The 19,705-nt window shown below is 50.8% G+C and overlaps 1 protein-coding gene across 9 annotated transcripts in view; it reads right to left on the reverse strand.

Annotated features, from left to right (window-relative positions):
* The window catches only part of MARCHF2 (membrane associated ring-CH-type finger 2), a 67,148-nt gene that overhangs the window by 15,532 nt on the left and 31,911 nt on the right, over window positions 1–19,705 (reverse strand). Inside the window, exons 1-4 of one of the 9 annotated variants that reach the window (XM_073017000.1) lie at window positions 10,759–10,888; window positions 9,485–9,558; window positions 5,391–5,664; window positions 2,433–2,660 (exon numbers count right to left, since the gene is read on the reverse strand). In XM_073017000.1, coding sequence (XP_072873101.1) covers window positions 2,433–2,608 — 176 coding nt within the window. In that variant the 5' untranslated portion in view covers window positions 2,609–2,660; window positions 5,391–5,664; window positions 9,485–9,558; window positions 10,759–10,888. The other 8 variants (XM_037992393.2, XM_073017002.1, XM_037992392.2 and 5 more) reach the window with 8 other exon arrangements.

Here is a 19,705-nt window from a genome sequence, read left to right on the forward strand (position 1 = left end):
GGGAGGCCGAGGCAGGTGGATCATCTGAGGTCAGGAGACCAGCCTGACCGACATGGTGAAACCCTGTCCCTACTAAAAAAAAAATACAGAAATTAGTCGGGCTTGGTTGCGGGGGGCCTGTAATCCCAGCTACTTGGGAGGCTGAGGCAGGAGAATCACTTGAACCCAGGAGGCAGAGGTTGCAGTGAGCTGAGATCATGTCACTGCACTCCAGCATGGGTGACAAAGTGAGACACTGTCTCCAAAAAAACAAAACAAAACAAATTCAGAGAAGAGAGGAAAAAAGCCTCAATATTTGTTGAGCGCTTACTATGTACCAGGTACTATTCTAAGAGCAATATCTGGATTTATCTGTCTCATTCTGTAAGGAAGGTGCTTTTTTTATTTTTTTTTTTTGAGATGGAGTTTTGCTCTGTCGCCCAGGCTGGAGTGCAGTAGCGCAATCTTGGCTCACTTCAAGCTCCGCCTCTCAGGTTCACGCCACTCTCCCACCTTAGCCTCCCGAGTATCTTGGACTACAGGCGCCTGCCATCACGCCCGGCTAATTTTTTGTATTTTTAGTAGAGACGGGGTTTCACCGTGTTAGCCAGGATGGTCTCGATCTCCTGACCTTGTGATCCGCCCACCTTGGCCTCCCAAAGTGCTGGGATTACAGGCGTGAGCCACTGTGCCCAGCCCTTTTTTTTTTTTGAGCTAGAGTCTCACCCTGTCACCCAGGCTGGAGTGCAGTGATGTGATCACGGTTCACTGCAGCCCCGACCTCCCAGGCTCAAGTAATTCTCCCACCTCAGCCTCCTGAGTAGCTGGGACTATAGGTGTATGCCACCATTCTTGGCTAATTTTTTGTATTTTTTTGGTAGAGATGGGGTCTCCCTATGTTGCCCAGGCTGATCTCAAACTCCTGGGCTCAAGTGATCCATCTGCCTCAGCCTCCCAGAGTGCTGGGATTTTGCAGGCAGGAGCCACCATGCCTGGCCATCAGGTGCTATTTTTGCCTCCATATGAGAAAATGGAGGATGAGAGGAGTGAACTCATTTCTGCAAACTTGCACAGTCAGGAGTCTATGCAGCTGGGACTGGGACCCAGGAAGTCTGACTCCAGGGCAGAGTACCCTAGGCGGCTGTGCTGTGTGCACTGCTCCCCTCAGATGCTGCGCTAAGAAAATGGGCTTTGCCCATGACATTTTGGCAGGGAAATAATGCAAAAGATACAGATTAGAAGGAAATGGGGGCCAGGTACAGTGGCTCACCATGTCTACTAAAAATACAAAAAGTAGCAGTGGCTCACTCCTGTAATCCCAGCCACACAGGAGACTGAGGCAGGAGAATCCCTTGAACCCGGGAGGCAGAGGTTGCAGTGATCCGAGATTGTGCCACTGCACTCCAGCCTGGGCGACAGAGTGAGACTCTGCCTCAAAAAAAAAAAAAAAAAAAAAAGAAGGGGCCAGGTACGGTGGCTCATGCCTATAATCCCAGCACTTTGGGAGGCTGAGGTGGGTGGATCACGAGGTCAAGAGCTCGAGATCAGCCTGGCCAACATGGTGAAACCCCATCTCTACTAAAAATATAAAAATTAGCTGGGTGCTGGGTGTGGTGGTATGTACCTGTAGAACCAGCTACTCAGGAGGCTGAGGCAGGAGAATCGCTTGAACCCGGGAGGCAGAGGTTGCAGGGAGCCAAGATCACACCACTGTACTCCAGCCTGAGTGACAGAGCGAGACTCTCTCTCAAAAAAAAAAAAAAAATTTTAAAAAAGAAGCTGGGCACAGTGCCTCATACCTGTAATCCTAGCACTTTGGGAGGCCAAGGCGGGCAGATCACCTGAGGTCAGGAGTTTGCGATCAGCCTGGCCAACATGGTGAAACCCCGTCTCTGGTAGAAGTACAAAAATTAGCCACGCGTGGTGGTGGGTGCGTGTAATCCCAGCTACTCAGGTGGCTGAGGCAGGAGAATGGCTTGAACCTGGGAGGCAGAGGTTGCAGTGAGCTAAGATTGTGCCACTGCATTCCAGCCTGGGCAACAAAATGAGACTCTATTTCAAAAAAAAGAGAGAGATACAGTGATGAACTAACTTGTCCCAGGTCACTCTGGGAGAGAGGGAGGTGTCCACTCAGTGTCAGGGCCCAGGCACTGAGCCCACAGCCTACACTCCTGACCACCCCCTATACTGCCTCCCAAAAGTGTGTTACTTGCCAACATTTGACCTTCAGATTTCACATAATAATCTGGAATTTCAGCTTTTCCTAAAGAATCAGACCTGGCCAAAGCTAGGCCTCTGTTTCCACAAGGCAATAACTGTTTGTGTCTCTTTCTCTGTTTACCCACTTGGCCCTCTGTTGATGGTTGGACTTCTGACCGCAGGCTGGGAGAAGGTCACTGGGCCCAGAGAGAAGACGCAGCAAAGGCCAGGACATCCACGCGGTCACCACTCACCTCGGTGTGTCCAAGGCACGGATGACGGTGGAGAGGAGCCGGCCATCCCTCGAAGTCACCTGTGCCACATACTGGGGCGGTCCGAGGCCCGTAGCCTCCACGACCTTGGAGAAGGCAGGGCTGCCAGAGCAGTCACACAGGGAGCCAGGGAGGTGGCAGCAGTCACCCGTCGTCATGGCCACAGGGAGCCTTGTATCCTCAGGGCCTGAGGCCCATGGTCCCAGGAGCCTGGGAACAGGCCAGTGCGGAGGTTAGGGGCAAGGTTAGTGAGCCTGATGGACTAAGGTTTGAGTCTCTTGTCAAGGCTGTAGGGACCACTAGAAAATTTACATCTCTGAGCCTCAGTTTGCATGATCTGTAAAATGGGCCTCTGTGGGGCCAGTAAGGATTTAAGGAGACGATGCATTAACTCAGCACGAGGCTGGTGTATAGCAGGAGCTTGGGTTGTATTATTTCTCACACTCCTAAGAAAAGCTAGGCTTCCCTGGCCAGGCGCAGTGGCTGATGCCTGTAATCTCCACACTTTGGGAGGCTGAGGAGGGTGGATCACGAGGTCAAGAGATTGAGACCATCATGGCCAACATGGTGAAACCCCGTCTCTATTAAAAATACAAAAAAAAGAAAAAAAGAAAAAGAAAAGCTAGGCTTCCCATTCCGGCTAACATGGTGAAACCCCGTTTCTACTAAAAATACAAAAAATTAGGCGGGCATGGTGGCATGCGCCTGTAGTCCCAGCTACTCGGGAGGCTGAGGCGGGAGAATCACTTGAAACCAGGAGGGAGAAGTTGCAGTGAGCCGAGATCACGCCACTGCACTCCAGCCTTGGCGACAGAGCAAGACTCTGTCTCAAAAAAAAAACCAAACAGGGGCCGGGCGCGGTGGCTCACGCCTGTAATCCCAGCACTTTGGGAGGCCGAGGCGGGTGGATCACAAGGTCAGGAGATCGAGACCATGGTGAAACCCCGTCTCTACTAAAAAATAGAAAAAAATTAGCCGGGCGCAGTGGCGGGCGCCTGTAGTCCCAGCTACTGGGGAGGCTGAGGTAGGAGAATGGCGTGAACCCCGGGAGGCGGAGCTTGCAGTGAGCCGAGATTGCGCCACTGCACTCCAGCCTGGGCGACAGAGCGAGACTCCGTCTCAAAAAAAAAAAAAAAAAAAAAAAAAACAGGAAAGCTAGGCCTGGCCAGGTGTGGTGGCTCACGTCTATAATCCCAGTGCTTTGGAAGCCAAGGCAGGAGGACTTTTTGAGCCCCAGGAGTTTGAGACCAGCCTGGGCAACACATCAAGACTCTATCCCTATAAAAAACAAGAAAATTAGGCCAGGAGCAGTGGTTCACACTTGCAATCCCAGCACTTTGGATTCAAGACAATCTGCCTGCCTCAGATTGCCTGAGCTCAGGAGTTTGAGACCAGCCTAGGTGACATGGTGAAACCCTGGCTCTACAAAAGAAAACCAAAAATATTGGCCAGGCGTGGTAGCACAGGCCTATAGTCCCAGCCACTTGTGAGGCTGAGGTGGGAAGATGACCTGAGCCAGGAGTTTGAGGCTGCAGTGAGCTATGATGGTGCCCACTGCACTCCAGCCTGTGCCACAGAGTGAGACCCTGTCTCTAAAAAAGAGAAGACAAGAAAAGCTAGGCCTGCTCTTACCCTCAAAGCCTCCAGGGCCAGGACTACCTTTCAACTAATACCACCTTTCCACCTTTCCAGATACGGTATCAGAACCAGTTCTTTTTTTTTTTTTTTTTTTTTGAGACGGAGTCTCGCTGTGTTGCCCAGGCTGGAGTGCAGTGGCACGATCTCAGCTCACTGCAACCGCCACCTCTTGGGTTCAAGTGATTCTCCTGCCTCAGCCCCCGAAGTAGCTGGGATTACAGACGTGCACCACTACGCCTGGCTAATTTTTGTATTTTTATTTATATTTTTTGTTTTTTGTTTTTTTGTTTTTGAGATGGAGGTTCCCTCTTGTCGCCCAGGCTGGAGTACAATGGTGCGATCTCCGCTCACTGCAACCTCCACCTTCTGGATTCAAGCGATTCTCCTGCCTCAGCCTTCCAAGTACCTGGGATTACAGGGGCCCACCACCACGCCCAGCTAATTATTTTTATTTTTATTGTATTTTATTTATTTTTTTTGAGATAGAGTCCAGCTCTGTCGCCCAGGCTGAAGTGCAATGGTACGATCCTGGCTCACTGCAACCTCCGCCTCCCAGACTCAAACGATTCTCCTACTTCAGCCTCCTGAGTAGCTGAGACTACAGGCACACACCACCGCGCCCAGCTAATTTTTGTATTTTTAGTGGAGATGGGGTTTCACCATTTTGGCCAGGGTGGTTTTGATCTCTTGACCTTGTGATCCCCCTGCCTCAGCCTCCTAAAGTGCTGGGATTACATGCGTGAGCCATCATGCCTGGCCTATTTTTTTGTATTTTTAGTAGAGAGAGGGTTTCACCATGTTGGCCAGCCTGGTCTCGAACTCCTAACCTCAGGTGATCCACCTGCCTCAGCCTCTCAGACTGCTGGGATTACAGGCATGAGCCACCACGTCCAGCTAATTTTTGTATTTTTAGTAAAAATGGGGTTTCACCATGTTGGCCAGACTGGTCTCAAACTCCTGACCGCCGGTGATCCATCCGCCTCGGCCTCCTAAAGTGCTGGGATTACAGGTGTGAGCCACTGTACCCAGCCCAGCCGAGAATGTCATTGAAGGAACAAGAGCCCTTTCTGGAGACCTCCTTGAAGCCAATACAGGTGCCCTGGAGCCAAGGATCTCTGTCCCCAGCTTGTCCAAACCCCAAGAGTTACCATGTTCAGAGCCCCCGCATCTCCTAAAGTGTTCAGAAAGTCCAAGCAAGAGAGGCAATCAGGTACTCACCGAAGTACTCCCACCCCCACCCCAAGTCAGCTTTTAAACTGTCAATCAAAATCCAAGCCCCAGAGCAGGGGAAGTTGTTCATACCTGTAATCCCAGCGCTTTGGGAGGTCCAAGCAGGACGATCACTTGAGGCCAGGAGTTTGAGACGAGCTAGGGCAACATAGAGAGACCCTGTCTCTCTGAAGGTTTTTTTTTTGTAATTAGCCAGCCTTGGTGGTGAAAGCCTATAGTCCCAGCTACTTGGGAGGCTGAGGAGGGAGCCTCAACTTCTTGAGTCCAGGAGTTTAAGACTGTAGTGAGCTATGATCACACCACTGTACTCCAGCCGGGTGACAGAGCGAGACCCAGTCTCCAGTCTCTAAAACAAAAGAAAGCAAAAAAAAAAAAAAAAAAAAAAAATCTGAGCCCCAAAGTGGGGAGGTGAAGGAATGGGGGAGCAGTTACTAACTCTTGGGCTAGGACAGTTCACCGCTGGATAAATGCCCTCTAAAAAGCTCAGCCCGCAGCCTTCCTGGCCTCATGTGTTCTCCAGAGCATCACAGTCCAGCCTCCACAGGCCAGATAAGCAAGTATTACCCAAAGGCAGGGGCCCAAGAGGAAGACTGCAGGCCTGAGATAACACCCACAGGGCAGTGGCCGGGCCTGACACAGGGTGCCTGCTGCTGTTCCTCCCAAGTCCCTGCAACCAGAACCTTCAGCTCAGAGGCCAAAGGGGAAGCGGCTGGGCTCTTTACGGGAAGGCGGGCAGAGGCGTCCTTTCCTCCAGCCCAGCCCCTCTGAGGATAGGTCTTTACAATTTCCTTTTTTTTCTTTTAAGACAGGGTCTTGGCCGGGCGTGGTGGCTCACACATGTAATCCCAGCACTTTGGGATGCCGAGGTGGGCAGGTCACCTGAGGTCAAGAGTTCAAGACGAGCCTGACCACATGGAGAAAACCCGTCTCTACTAAAAATACAAAAAAATTAGCCAGGCATATTGGTACATGCCTGTAATTCCAGCTACTTGGGAGGCTGAGGCTGGAGAATCGCTTGAACCTGGGAGGCAGAGGTTGCGGTGAGCCGAGATCGCGCCATTGCACTCCAGACTGGGCAACAAGAATGAAACTCCATCTCAAAAAAAAAAAAAAAAAAAAAAAAAGACAGGGTCTTGGCCAGGCGTGGTGGCTTATGCCTGTAATCCCAGCACTTTGGGAGGTCAAGGCGGGTAGATCACCTTAAGTCAGGAGCTCGAGACCAGCCTGGCTAACATGGCAAAACCCCGTCTCTACTAAAAGTACAAAAATTACTCGGGCATGGTGGCGGGCGCCTGTAATCCCAGCTACCTGGGAGGCTGAGGCAGGAGAATCGCTTAAACCTCAGAGACGGAGTTTGCAGTGAGCTGAGATCAGGCCACTGCACTCCAGCGTGGGTGACAGCGAGACTTCATCCCAAAAAAAAAAAAAAAAAAGGCATGGTCTCACTCTGTTACCCAGGCTAGAATGCAGCAGTGTGATCTCCGATTACTGCAACCTCAGCCTCCTGGGTTCAAGCAATTCTCCTGCTTCAGCCTCTCGAGTAGCTGGGGCTACAGCTGTGTGTCACCACACCCAGCCAATTTGTGTATTTTTTAGTAGAGACAGGGTTTCACCATGTTGGCCAAGCTGGTCTCCAACTGCTGACCTCAAGTGATCTGCCTGCCTCGGCCTCTCAAAGTGCTGGGATTACAGGCTTGAGCCACCACCCCTGGCCTGGTCTTTACATTTCTGCAGATAACCAGATATCACAGGAACTATCCCAGCTCCTGTATAGGATGTTCTAATGTTTCTTCTATCAGGGAGAAAACAAAACAAAACAAACAAACAAACAAAAACAGGTAAATCTGCTAATGCAAGGCCTGCCAACCACCAAAATTATACCAGCAGCTTCTATCTATCAAGAACTGGAGGCCGGGCGCAGTGGCTCAAGCCTGTAATCCCAGCACTTTGGGAGGCCGAGACGGGCGGATCACGAGGTCAAGAGATCGAGACCATCCTAGCTAACACAGTGAAACCCCGTCTCTACTAAAAAATACAAAAAAAACCTAGCTGGGTGAGGTGGCGGGCGCCTGTAGTCCCAGCTACTCGGGAGGCTGAGGCAGGAGAATGGCGTAAGCCCAGGAGGCGGAGCTTGCAGTGAGCTGAGATCCGGCCACTGCACTCCAGCCTAGGCTACAGAGCGAGACTCCATCTCAAAAAAAAAAAAAAAAAAAAAGAACTGGATACTGTGCCAAGCAATCTCCATACATAGTCATCATCTCACTGAACTCGAAACAGTTGTTATAAGTGTCTCCTTCAAAGGTCACCTTCCTGGAGAAGCCTTCTCGACTATGCTGTCTGGGGCCTGACGCATTGGCTCATGCCTGTAATCCCAACACTCTGGGAGGCTGAGGTGGGAGGATAATGTGAGCCCAGGAGTTTGAGAGAAGCCTGGGCAACATAACAAGACCTCGCCTCTACAAGAAATACAAAAATGAGCCGGGTGTGGTGGTGTCGCCTGTAATCCCAGCTACTCAGGAGGCTGAGGTGGGAGAATCGTTTTGAGCCCAGAAGGTTGAGGCTGCGGTGAGCCATGATTGCACGACTGCACTCCAGCCTGGGCCACAGAGCAAGACCCTGTCTCAATCAATCAAGTGCCACTGGGGTCCACTTGATTCCCCTCGTGGCATGTGTCCGTGTCTGAAACATTCTACTTATTCATCTTTGTGTTTAGCCATGTCTGTTGTTCCACCCTGCAGTGAATTCTATAAAAAAGGGACCCTGTCAGATTGCCTCCTGCTGTCCCCAGCACCTGGCCCTGGCCCTGTGTCTAGCCCAGAGCTGCTGCATTTCTAGTTGCTACTATAGTCATTTCTCTTTTTCTTATTTTTTGAGACAGAGTCTTACTCTGTCGCCTAGGCTGGAGTACAGTGGCCCCAGCTCACTGCAATCTCCATCTCCTGGATTCAAGGGATTCTCCTGCCTCAGCCTCCCGAGTAGCTGGGATTACAGGCACCCACCACCATACCTTGCTAACTTTTGTATTTTCAGTAGAGACGGGGTTTCACCATGTTGGCCACGTTAGTCTCAAACTCCTGACCTCGTGATCCACCCACTTCAGCCTCCTAAAGTGCTGGGATTACAGGTATGAGTCACCGCGCCTGGCCTATTTCTTTTCTTTCTTCTGTTGTTTGTTTGTTTGTTTGTTTTGAGGCAGGGTCTCACTCTGTCACCCAAAAGGCTGGAAGGCAGTGTAGTAATCCTCCCACCTCAGCCTCCTGAGTAGCTCTGCACACCACCACATCCAGCTAATTTTTGTATTTTTTTGTAGAGATGGTGTTTTGCCAAGTTGCCCAGGCTGGTCCTGAACTCCTGGCCTCCAGTGATCTGCCCGCCTTGGCCTCTCAAAGTGTTGGGATTACAGGCATGAGCCACCACGCACGGCCTGGAGATAGATCTCATTGAGTCTTCACAACAAACCAATAACTACACCCTGTGATGGGGGAAGAGGCCGATGCTCAGAGAGAGGCATCTACCTTCCCAAGGTCACACAGCTGGGAAGGGGTGGTGTCAGAACTTGAACTTAAAACAGTCCAGGGAGTGGATCTGGACCTCAAGAGACCTGGGTTCTTTAACTCCTGGCCCTCCTGGCTCTGCCACCAATGCTGAGTGTCCTGGTTCAAGTCATTTTGCTTCTCTGGGCCTCATTCTAATGATGGAGCTGGTGGACTCTGTCTGTGGAGGGGTCTCCTGAGAAGGAGCCTCCAGGCTGAATTCATCAAGTAAAGCTCACCCTTAGCTAGGCTTGTTTAGGGTGGGACTGAGGCCCCCCAGTCTTCTCCATACCTGCCCAGGCTCCTTCTCCTGAAGGTAGGAAACAGAGGGCAGAGGAATCAGAGGACAGTGTGATCTCAGGCAGCTGTTTTACTCTCTCAGCCTCAGTATTCTCATCCACAAAATAAATGTTATAGGCCGGGCGAAGTGGCTCACGCCTGTAATCCCAGCACTTTGCACACTTTGGGAGCTCAAGGAAGGTGGATCACTTGAGGCCAGGAGTTCAAAACCAGCCCAGTCAACATGGTGAAACCACCTCGTTTCTGCTAAAAAGACAAAAACTGGCCAGGCATGGTGGCGGGCACCTGTAATCCCAACTACTCGAGAGGCTAAGGTGAGAGAATCGCTTCAACCTGGGAGGCAGAGGTTGCAATGAGCTGAGATCGTGTCACTGTATTCCAGTCTGGGCAACAGAGAGAGACTCCATCTAAAAAAAAAAGAGGGGGTGTCATAATATGTAGTTCATAAATTAGTAAAAATTAAGAAATTAATTATTAGCTCCTATCATAATTACTATCATCAGCTTACAGAGCTGTTGATGAGAGGCCACACAGTCAACCCCTGGCACACACAGTAAGTGCTCAATAAAAGCTCACTATTGGCCGGGCACAGTGGCTCATGCCTGTAATCCCAGCACTTTGGGAGGCTGAGGCGGATGGATCACGAGGTCAGGATATCGAGACCATCCTGGTTAACACTGTCTCTACTAAATATATATATATATATATAAAATTAGCTGGGCGTGGTGGCGGGCGCCTGTAGTCCCAGCTACTCGGGAGGCTGAGGCAGGAAAATGGCGTGAACCCGGGAGGCAGAGCTTGCAGTGAGTGGGAGATCATGCCACTGCACTCCAGCCTGGGCGACAGAGCAAGACTCCGTCTCAAAAAAAAAAAAAATTAGTATTTTTTAGGGTAAATGTGGAGGTTGTCATTGCATTCATTCCTCTTCCCTTACCATAGAGAGGCTCCTGTGTGTCCTTCAGCTCCTTTAGGCACTGCATGAGAAACGAGGTTCCAATCCCACCTCTACTTCTTATGTGCTGTGTGGTCCTGGGCAAGACACTTAACCTGTCTAAGCCTGGACTCTCTCATCTGTATAACAGGGGACATTTCTAGTGCTTCCATCTACTCAGTATGGTTTCAAAAGAACTGCATGAGCTCAATATGCCATTTGATTACGCTGTTTTGAGCACCCATATAGCCCAGGGTATCCTGTTTGTGCAAAGTGGCTGGCTCATTATATTATAACTTACTATTTTGCAGGTAGAGAGGCTCTGAGAAGGAGGTTGCGGAAGGGCATTGGCCACTTAGTAGTTGCCTACTGTGTGTCAGGCGCTTTCTGCACCAGCCACCTCCTGAGTCCTCCCAGAAGCCCCGCCAGGTTGGCAATGGGATGACCCAGTTTCACAGGTGGGGAAACCGAGGCTCGGAGAGGCGCCTACTGTGTACCGGACCCCGGGGACCTCCCACCGGCCTTGACACGGGAACTGGGGTCCCCGCGTCCCCGAGAAGGCTGTGATCAAGGGATCGAGCCCAGCCGTCCCGCCCGGGTGCCGAGCTCCGGCCTCGAACCCAGGGCCGGCCCGCGGACTGGCGTCCTCTGACCCTACCTGCAGGCCCATGCCTACCTGATATGCGGCCGGGCCGGGCGGCCGCGCAGGCCCTTCCGTTCGCCCCGGCCCGGGTCCCGGCCCGGCCCGGCCCGTCGGCGCCACTAGCTCGGCTCCGGCCGGCACCTGCGTCCGGGCACCGCCCGCCGAGCCGACAGCGCCGCGGGCCAATAGCGACCGCCTCTCGCTCTCACTCGCCAATCGCCACGCACGTCCCGCCCTGAGAGGCGGGGCCGGAGGCGGCAGGGACGCCGTGGGCCGCACAGGCCCCGCTGCGCCGCAGCTGCTGACTCCGCCCCTGCCCGTCTTGGCTCCGCCCCCAGCTCCGGCTCCGCCCCCAGCAATGGTCCCGCCCTAGCCCAGCCCAGGCACTAGGGGTGCTGCTGCGCCACCTGCAGACCGCCATTGTCGTCCAATAAAACCGCTGCAGAATTCAACAAGGTTTTTTTTTTTTTGAGACTAACCGGTCGCAGTGGCTCAAGCCTGTAATCCCAGCACTTTGGGAGGCCGAGACGGAAGGGCAACATAGTGAGATCCCGTCTCTACAAAAAATTTAAAAGTTAGCCAAGCGTGGTGGTGCGGGCCTGTAGTCCCAGATGCTCTGGAGGCTGAGGCAAGAGGTTCACTTGAGCCCAGGAGTTCGAGGCCAGCGTGGGCAACATAGTAAACTCACCCACCCCCATCTCTAAGACAGATCCATTTTTTAAAAAATACTGCACTATGGCCGGGAGCAGTGGCTCACGCCTGTAATTCCAGCACTTGGATCATTTGAGGTCAGGAGTTCGAGACCAGCCCGGCCAACATGGTGAAACCCCATCTGTACTAAAAATACAAATAATTGGCTGGGTTTGGTTGTGGGCACCAGTAATACCAGCTACTCAGGAGGCTGAGGCAGGAGAATTGCTTGAATTGCAAGGCAGAGGTTGCAGTGAGCAGAGAGCTTGCCACTGCATTCTAGCCTGGGTGACACAGCCAGACTCTGTCTCCAAAAAAAAAAAAAAGTTTCCAATAAAGTCCTTTAAAAATCCAAAATCCAGGCCAGGCACAGTGACTCATGTCTGCAATCCCAGTTCTTTGGGAGCCCAAGGCAGGAAGGTCTCTTGGGTCCAGGAGTCTGAGACCTCATCTCTACAAAATAAAATAAAAATATTAGCCAGGCGTGGTGGCATCCTCCTGTGGTCCCAGCTACTTGGGAGGCTGAGGTGAGAGGATCAGTTGAGCCCAGGAGTTCTGGGCTGCAGTGAGCCATTACCTCACCACTGCATTCCAGCCTGGGCAACAGAGCTAGATCCTGTGTCAAAAAACCAAAAAAATCCCTAATCCATCCCAGGATCAAGTGTTGTATTTTGTTGTTATGATTCTAATTTAGTCTCTCTTTCTGGAACATTTTATCAATCTTACCTTCTCTCCATGACGTCAATATTTTTCAAAAATTCCAGGCTAGTAATTTTGCAGAAAGTCCTTCCATTGCTATTTGTCTAACACTTCCTCATGATTTTGCATTTGTGGCAGGAAACAGATGTGACATTGTGTTTTCAGGATGCATACAATGTTGATTTTGTCCACTACCAATTATGCTAACTTAGTTCAAATGGTGTCTGCCAGTTTCTCCAGTGTGAGTTAGTGTGTTACACTTTGTTTTTTTGTTGTTGTTGTTGTTTTTAATATTTTATTTAATTTTAATTTTTTTTTTTTTTTTTTTTGAGACAGGGTCTCACTCTGTCACCCAGGCTGGAGTGCAATGGCGTGGTCTCAGCTCACTGCAACCTCTGCCTCCCCAGTTTAAGCCATTCTCCTGTCTCAGCCTCCCCAGTAGCTGGGATTACAGGCGCACGCCATCATGCCCAGCTAATTTTTGTGTTTTTAGTAGAGACAGGTTTCACTATGTTGATCAGGCTGGTCTCGAACTCCTGACTTCAAATGATCTGCCTGCCTTGGCCTCCCAAAGTGCTGGGATTACAGGCGTGAGCCACTGTGCCCGACCGGTTTTTTTCTTTCCTTTTTTGCGATGGAGTCTCACTCTGTGGCCCACGATGGAGTGCAGTGACCCAATCTTGGCTCACTGCAACCTCCGCCACCGGTTCAAGTGATTTTCCTACCTCAGCCTCCTGAGTAGCAGTGATTACAGGCCCGCGCCACCATGTCCGGCTAATTTGTGTATTTTTAGTAGAGATGGGGTTTCACCATGTTGGCCAGGCTAGTCTCAAATTCCCATCTCAGGCGATCCACCCGCCTCAGCCTCCCAGAGTGCTGGGATTACAGGCATGAGCCACTTTCCACTTTTGTTAATAAGTGCTTTCTGGGGAGATACTTCAAAAGTAATTAAATAGCCTGTTCCTCAACATGATCAGTTTCCAAGAACTTGACATCAATTGATGACCCTTGCCTGAGTCAGTTATTACCATAATGGCAACCAAATGGTGATTTTCTTTTTTTTTTTCTTCTTCTTCTTTTTTTTTTTTTTTTGGAGACGGAGCCTTGCTCTGTTGCCCCAGGCTGAAGTGCAATGGCGCGATCTCGACTCAGTCTCCCAGGTTCACGCCATTCTCCTGCCTCAGCCTCCTGAGTACCTGGGACTACAGGCGCCTGCCACCACGCCTGCCTCATTTTTTGTATTTTTTTTTAGTAGAGACAGGATTTCACCGTGTTAGCCAGGATGGTCTCGATCGCCTGACCTCATGATCTGCCCGCGTCGGCCTCTCAAAGTGCTGGGATTACAGGCGTGAGCCATCGTGCCCAGCCCCAAATGGTGATTTTCTAATTCCATCTTGGAGCATTTCCTTACTAACTGGCTCAACAAACTCTTCCAGGCTTACTTGTCTTATATTTTGTCTGCCCTAGTCCTGGACTCAACCATTTTTCCGAAGAGCCCTGGTTCATTTTAGTGGTGAATGATATTTTATTTATTTATTATTTATTTATTTTATTTATTTTGAAACGGAGTCTCGCTCTGTCACCCAGGCTGGAGTGCAGTGGCGCAATGTTGGCTCACTGCAAGCTCCGCCTCCTGGGTTCACGCCATTCTGCTACCTCAGCCTCCCAAGTAGCTGGGACTACAGGCACCCGCCGCCACGTCCGGCTAATTTTCTATATTCTTTAGTAGAGACGGTGTTTCACCATGTTAGCCAGGATGGTCTTGATCGCCTGACCTCGTGATCCACCCACCTTGGCCTCCCAAAGTGCTGGGATTACTATGTGTGAGCCACCGTGCCCAGCCAATTTTTTATTTTATTTTATTTTATTTTGAAATGGAGGCTCCCTCTATTGCCCAGGCTAGAGTGCAGTGGTGCAACCTTGGCTTACTGCAACCTCCGTCTCCTGGGTTCAAGCAATTCACCTGCCTTAGCCTCCTAAGCAGCTGGGACTACAGGTGTGCGCCACCATGCCCAGCTAGTTTTTTTGTACTTTTACTGGAGAGAGAGTTTCACCGTATTGGCCAGGTTGGTCTCAAACTCCTGACCTCGTGATCCACCCCCGCCTAAGCCTCCCAAAGTGCTGGGATTAAAGACGTGAGCCACCATGCCCAGCCTTAATTTTTAAATAATAAATAGAGACGGGCTTGTTATGTGACCCAGGCTAGTTTTGAGCTCCTGGGCTCAAATGATCCTCCTGCCTCGACCTCACTAAGTGGTAGGATTATAGGCATGAGCCACTGTGCCTGGCAGATAATTTCATTTATTTATTTATTTATCTTTTTTTTTTGAGATGAAGTTTCGCTCTGTTCCCCAGGCCGGAGTGCAATGGACCGATCTTGGCTCACTGCAATTTCTGCCCCCCAGGTTGAAGCAATTCTCCTGCCTCAGTCACCTGAGTACCTGGGATTACAGTCGTGCACCACCATGCCCGTCTAGAATTTGCATTTTTAGTAGGGACAGGGTTTCACCATGTTGGCCAGGATGGTCTGGAATTCCTGATCCCAGCACTTTGGGAGGCCAAAGTGGGTGGATTACTTGAGGTCAGTAGATGGTGAAACCCCATCTATACTAAATATACAAAAATTAGCTGGGCATGATGGCGTGCACCTGTAGTCCCAGCTACTCACGAGGCTGAGACAGGAGAATTGCTTGAACCTGGGAGGCAGAGGTTGCAGGGAGCCGAGATTGTGCCACTGCACTCCAGCCTGGGTGACAGAGCCACTCTGTCTCCAATAAACAATAAATAAATACACAAAAAAGAAATGAAAAAAAGAAGGCTGGGCATGGTGTCTTACACCTGTAATCCCAGCACTTTGGGAGGCCAAGGCAGATGTATCACATGAGGCCAGTAGTTTGAGACCAGCCTGGCCAATATGGTAAAATCCCATCTCTACTAAAAACACAAAAATTAGCTGAGCATGGTGGCACATGCCTGTAATCCCAGCTACTTGGGAGGCTGAGGCATGAGGATCACTGAAACCTAGGAGGTGGAGGTTGCAGTGAGCTGAGACAGAATGAGATTGACTAAAAAAAAAAAAAGACCTGTCTCAAAGAAAAAAAAAGTAATCTGGCTGGGTGGCGCGGTGGCTCACGCCTGTAATCTCAGCACTTTGGGAGGCCAAGGAGGGCGCATCATGAGGTCAAGAGATGGAGATCATCCTGGTCAACATGGTGAAACCCCGTCTCTACTAAAAATACAAAAATTTAGTCTGGCATGGTGGCACGCGCCTGTAGTCCCAGCTACTGGGGGAAGCTGAGGCAGGAGAATCACTTGAACCTGGGAGGCAGAGGTTGCAGTGAGCCAAGATCTCGCCACTGCACTCCAGCCCGGCGACAGAGCAAGACTTCATCTCAAAAAAAGAAAAAAAATGTATTCCAGAAATAAGAGAAGGAATTTGCACACCACCATTTTGTAACCACTAATGGATTATGAAGCTTGGTAATGCTCATTAGCAGCTGCTAATGCCACAAAAGAGGGAAACATGAATGCAATGTGTCTTCTAACGTATGTACACGACACTAGCTAGGCAGCGCTCAACCCAGTCCTGACTCTAATCAAACCTTTAGGTCTTTTTTTTTTTTTTTTTTTTTGAGACAGAGTCTTACTCAGTTGCCCACACTGAAGTGCAGTGGTGCTATCTCTGGTCACTCCAACCTCCGCCTCCCAGGTTCAGGTGATCCTCTTGCTTCAGCCTCTGGAGTAGCTGGGATTACAGGCATCTGCCACCACGCCCAGCTAATTTTTGTATTTTTATTAGAGACGGGGTTTTGCCCTGTTGGCCAGGCTGGTCTCGAACTCCTGACCTCAAATGATCTGCCTGCGTCAGCCTCCCAAAGTGCTGGGATTACAGGCGTGAGCCACTGCACCCAGCCCATAATAAAACATTTCTTAAAAGTTGGTGCCGGGCACGGTGGCTCACGCCTGTAATCCCAGCACTTTGGGAGGCCGAGATGGGCGGATCAGGAGGTCAGGAGATCGAGATCATCCTGACAAACACGGTGAAACCCCGTCTCTACTAAAAATACAAAAATTAGCCGGGCGCGGTGGCGGGCGTCTGTAGTCCCAGCCACATGGGAGGCTGAGGCAGGAGAATGGCGTGAACCCGGGAGGCGGAGCTTGCAGTGAGTGGAGATTGCGCCACCGCACTCCAGCCTGGGCGACAGAGCAAGACTCCGTCTCAAAAAAAAAAAAAAAAAAAAAGTTGGTATACTTCTTCCCCGTCTCCATTCATTCATTCATTCATTCATTCATTCATTCATTCATTCATTCACTGTGACAGTGTCTCCCTCTGTTGCCCAGGCTGGAGTGCAGTGGTGTGATCACAGCTCACTGCAGCCTCTACCTCCCTGACTCAACTGATCTTCCCATCTCCGCCTCCCAAGTAGCTGTGTGCCACCATGCCCGGCTAATTTTTGTATTTTTCGTAGAAACATGGTTTCATCATGTTGCCCAGGCTGGTCTTGCATTCCCGGGCTCATGCAATCTGCCCGCCTTGGTCTCCCAAAGTGCAGTAATTACAGACATGAGCCATGCTCTCAGTGTTTCTTTATTATTTTTTTAGAGACTGAGTCTTACTGTGTTGCCCTGGTTGGACTGTAACTCTTAGGTTCAAGTGATCCTTCTCTCTCTTTTTCATTGGCAGTTTCTACTAGAAATCCTCCTGTTGCCCGGGCGCGGTGGCTCACGCCTATAATCCCAGCACTTTCGGAGCCCAAGGCGGGCAGATCATGAGGTCAGGAGAGAGACCATTCTGGCTAACACAGTGAAACCCCGTCTCTACCCCAAAAAAAAAAAAAAGAAAAAAAAATTCGGCCAGGCGTGGTGGCATGCGCCTGTAATCCCAGCTACTCAGGAGGCTGAAGCAGGAGAATTGCTTAAACTCAGGAGGCAGAGGTTGCAGTGAGCGGAAATTAAGCCACTGCACTCCAGCCTGGGCAACAGAGCAAGCCTCTGTCTCAAAAAAAAAAAAAAAAAAAAAAATTCTTCTGTCTCAGACCCAGAGTAGCTGGGACTACAGGTCACACCACTGTGCCCGACTGTCTTCCCAGCCTTTTATCTAGGCCTTTTATCCACTTCTTAGAGTTTTCTGGCTCATAGCTGGTACACAATAAATGCTGGGAAAAGCCTCATAACTTAGCGGTGACACACACAGTTCTGGGTTTGAAACCTGTTTGCATCTTACGAATTGTGGGACCTTAGCGGAATCGCTTAACTTCTGTAAAAGGGGCCAGTATATTATGCCCATCTCCTTGGGTTGTTGCAAATAACAAATAATGATGTGTGAAAGATTTAACACGGTCCCTAAGAAAAGTACATGTAGAATTGCCATATGAGTTGGGCGCGTAAACTTAGAATTGCCATACGGGCCAGGCGTGGTGGCTCATGCCTGTAATCCCAACATTTTGAGAGGCTGAGGTGGGCGGATTGCTCGGGCCTAGGAGTTCGAGACCAGCCTGGCAACATAGCGAAACCCTGCCTCTACAAAAAATACAAAAATTAGTGAGGCGTCCTGGCATGTGCCTGTGTTTCCAGCTACTTGGGAGGCTGAGGTGGGAGGATGGCTTGAGCCTGGGAGGCGGAGGTTGCAGTGAGCTGAGATCATGCCACTGCACTCCAGCCTGGGTAACAGAGGAAGACTCCATCTTAAAAAAAAAAAAAAAAAACAGGCCAGGCACGGTGGCTCATGCCTGTAATCCCAGCCCTTTGGGAAGCTGAGGTGGGCAGATCACCTGAGGTCGGGAGTTCGAGACCAGCCTGACCAACATGGTGGCGCCCTGTCTCCACTAAAAATACAGAATTAGCCGGGCATGGTGGCGCCCTGTCTCCACTAAAAATACAGAATTAGCTGGGCATGGTGGCGCATGCCTGTAATCCCAGCTACTCGGGAGGCTGAGGCAGAAGAATCACTTGAGGCAGAGGTTGCGGTGAGCCAAGATTGCGCCATTGCGCTTCCAGCCTGGGCAACAAAGAGTGAAACTTCGTCTCAAAATAAATAAATAAATAAAAAGGTAAGTTTTATGTTATGTGTATGTTACCATAATAATAAAAGATTTAAGAACAGAGTCTGGCAGAGTGAGCATGATGTGCTTATTAAATCACTGAAATCAGAGTAATTAAACTGGCATTGCTGGCCTCTGACTCTTAAGGGGACATGGAGTACATCAGTCAGTCCCCACCTCAGGCCTAGCAGATAGTGGAGGCTCGAGAAATATTTGTTGATCTTTTGACTGCTTGAAATTCAAGGCGTTAAGGCCAGGCACGGTCGCTCACACCTGTAATCTCAGCACTTTGGGAGGCCAAGGCGGGTAGATCATCTGAGGTTAGGAGTTCGAGACCAGCCTGGCCAACATGGCAAAACTCCATCTCTACTAAAAATACAAAAATAAGCCGGGTGTGGTGGCGCGTACCTATAATCCCAGCTACTCCAGAAGCTGAAGCAGGAGAATCCCTTGAACCTGGGTGGCGGAGGTTGCAGTGAGCCGAGATCACGCTGCTGCACTCCAGCCTGGGTAACAGAGCAAGACTCTGTCTCAAAACAAACAAACAAACAGGGCCAGGCACGGTGGCTCACCCCTGTAATCCCAGCACTTTGGGAACCCAAGGCAGGTGGATTACCTGAGGTCAGGAATAAATACAAAAAAGTTAGCTGGGCACGGTAGCACATGCCTGCAATCTCAGCTACTCAGGAGGCTGAGGCAGGAGAATTGCTTGAACCCACGAGGCGGAGGTTATGGTCAGCCAAGATGGTGCCATTGTACTCTAGCCTGGGTAACAAGAGCAAAACTCGGTCTCAACAAACAAACAAAAACTCAAGGTGCCTTCTTGCTTAGCACCCAATGCCTCTGTCCACCACATAACCCACCCTGCCCAAACCCAGGGGAATCCGTGTCCCTGGGGTCTGTTCGAATGGGCCCTGGAGCCCAGGGTACCTCCCCTCCAATTCTGCCAGTTAGCTCTGTGCCAGGCTGCTCCCTGGGCCTGGAGCGCACACCTTGGCTCACTCCAGCTCCCGGGTCTAAACAGCTCCCAGCGACCTGGAGCTCTTCTGGGAAAAGGTGTCTACCATCCCCCATCCCTCCAGGCAAGGCAGCCAGAGTCTAGAATCAAGAGGGAATGGTGCTCTCCTCTCTCATGGGTCCCCAGGGTCGCCAGGGTGTGGGTAGCCTCTTCAGCTAGAGGCTGGAGCTTTTGGACAGCTGCTGGCAGCTCACACTGGTCCCAAGTTCACTGCGGGGTGAGGCGGAGGGAGACGCTGGATCCTGGGAAGAGGAACTCCATGCCACACATTTTGCTGCCCCTGGCATTTCCCCACTGGGCCCTCCTCCAGTATCAGTCTAGGGTGGAGACAGCTGGCATCACCAACATCCACTGGGCAAGTCACCCTCGTCAGGACCCCAGGGAAGGGGCGGCCCTGGCAGGAGACTGATGAATCCTGGCCACTGCCCTTGGCTCCCGTCCCCACCAGGGGGCGCCCGCAGGCCTGGGGTCCTGGGACACGGGAGTTTAAGGTCCAAAACAAGCAGCAGCCTTCCCTCCTTCCCTGGCACAG

This window comes from Chlorocebus sabaeus, chromosome 6 (assembly GCF_047675955.1).
Source record: "Chlorocebus sabaeus isolate Y175 chromosome 6, mChlSab1.0.hap1, whole genome shotgun sequence".
Taxonomy (NCBI): domain Eukaryota; kingdom Metazoa; phylum Chordata; class Mammalia; order Primates; family Cercopithecidae; genus Chlorocebus; species Chlorocebus sabaeus.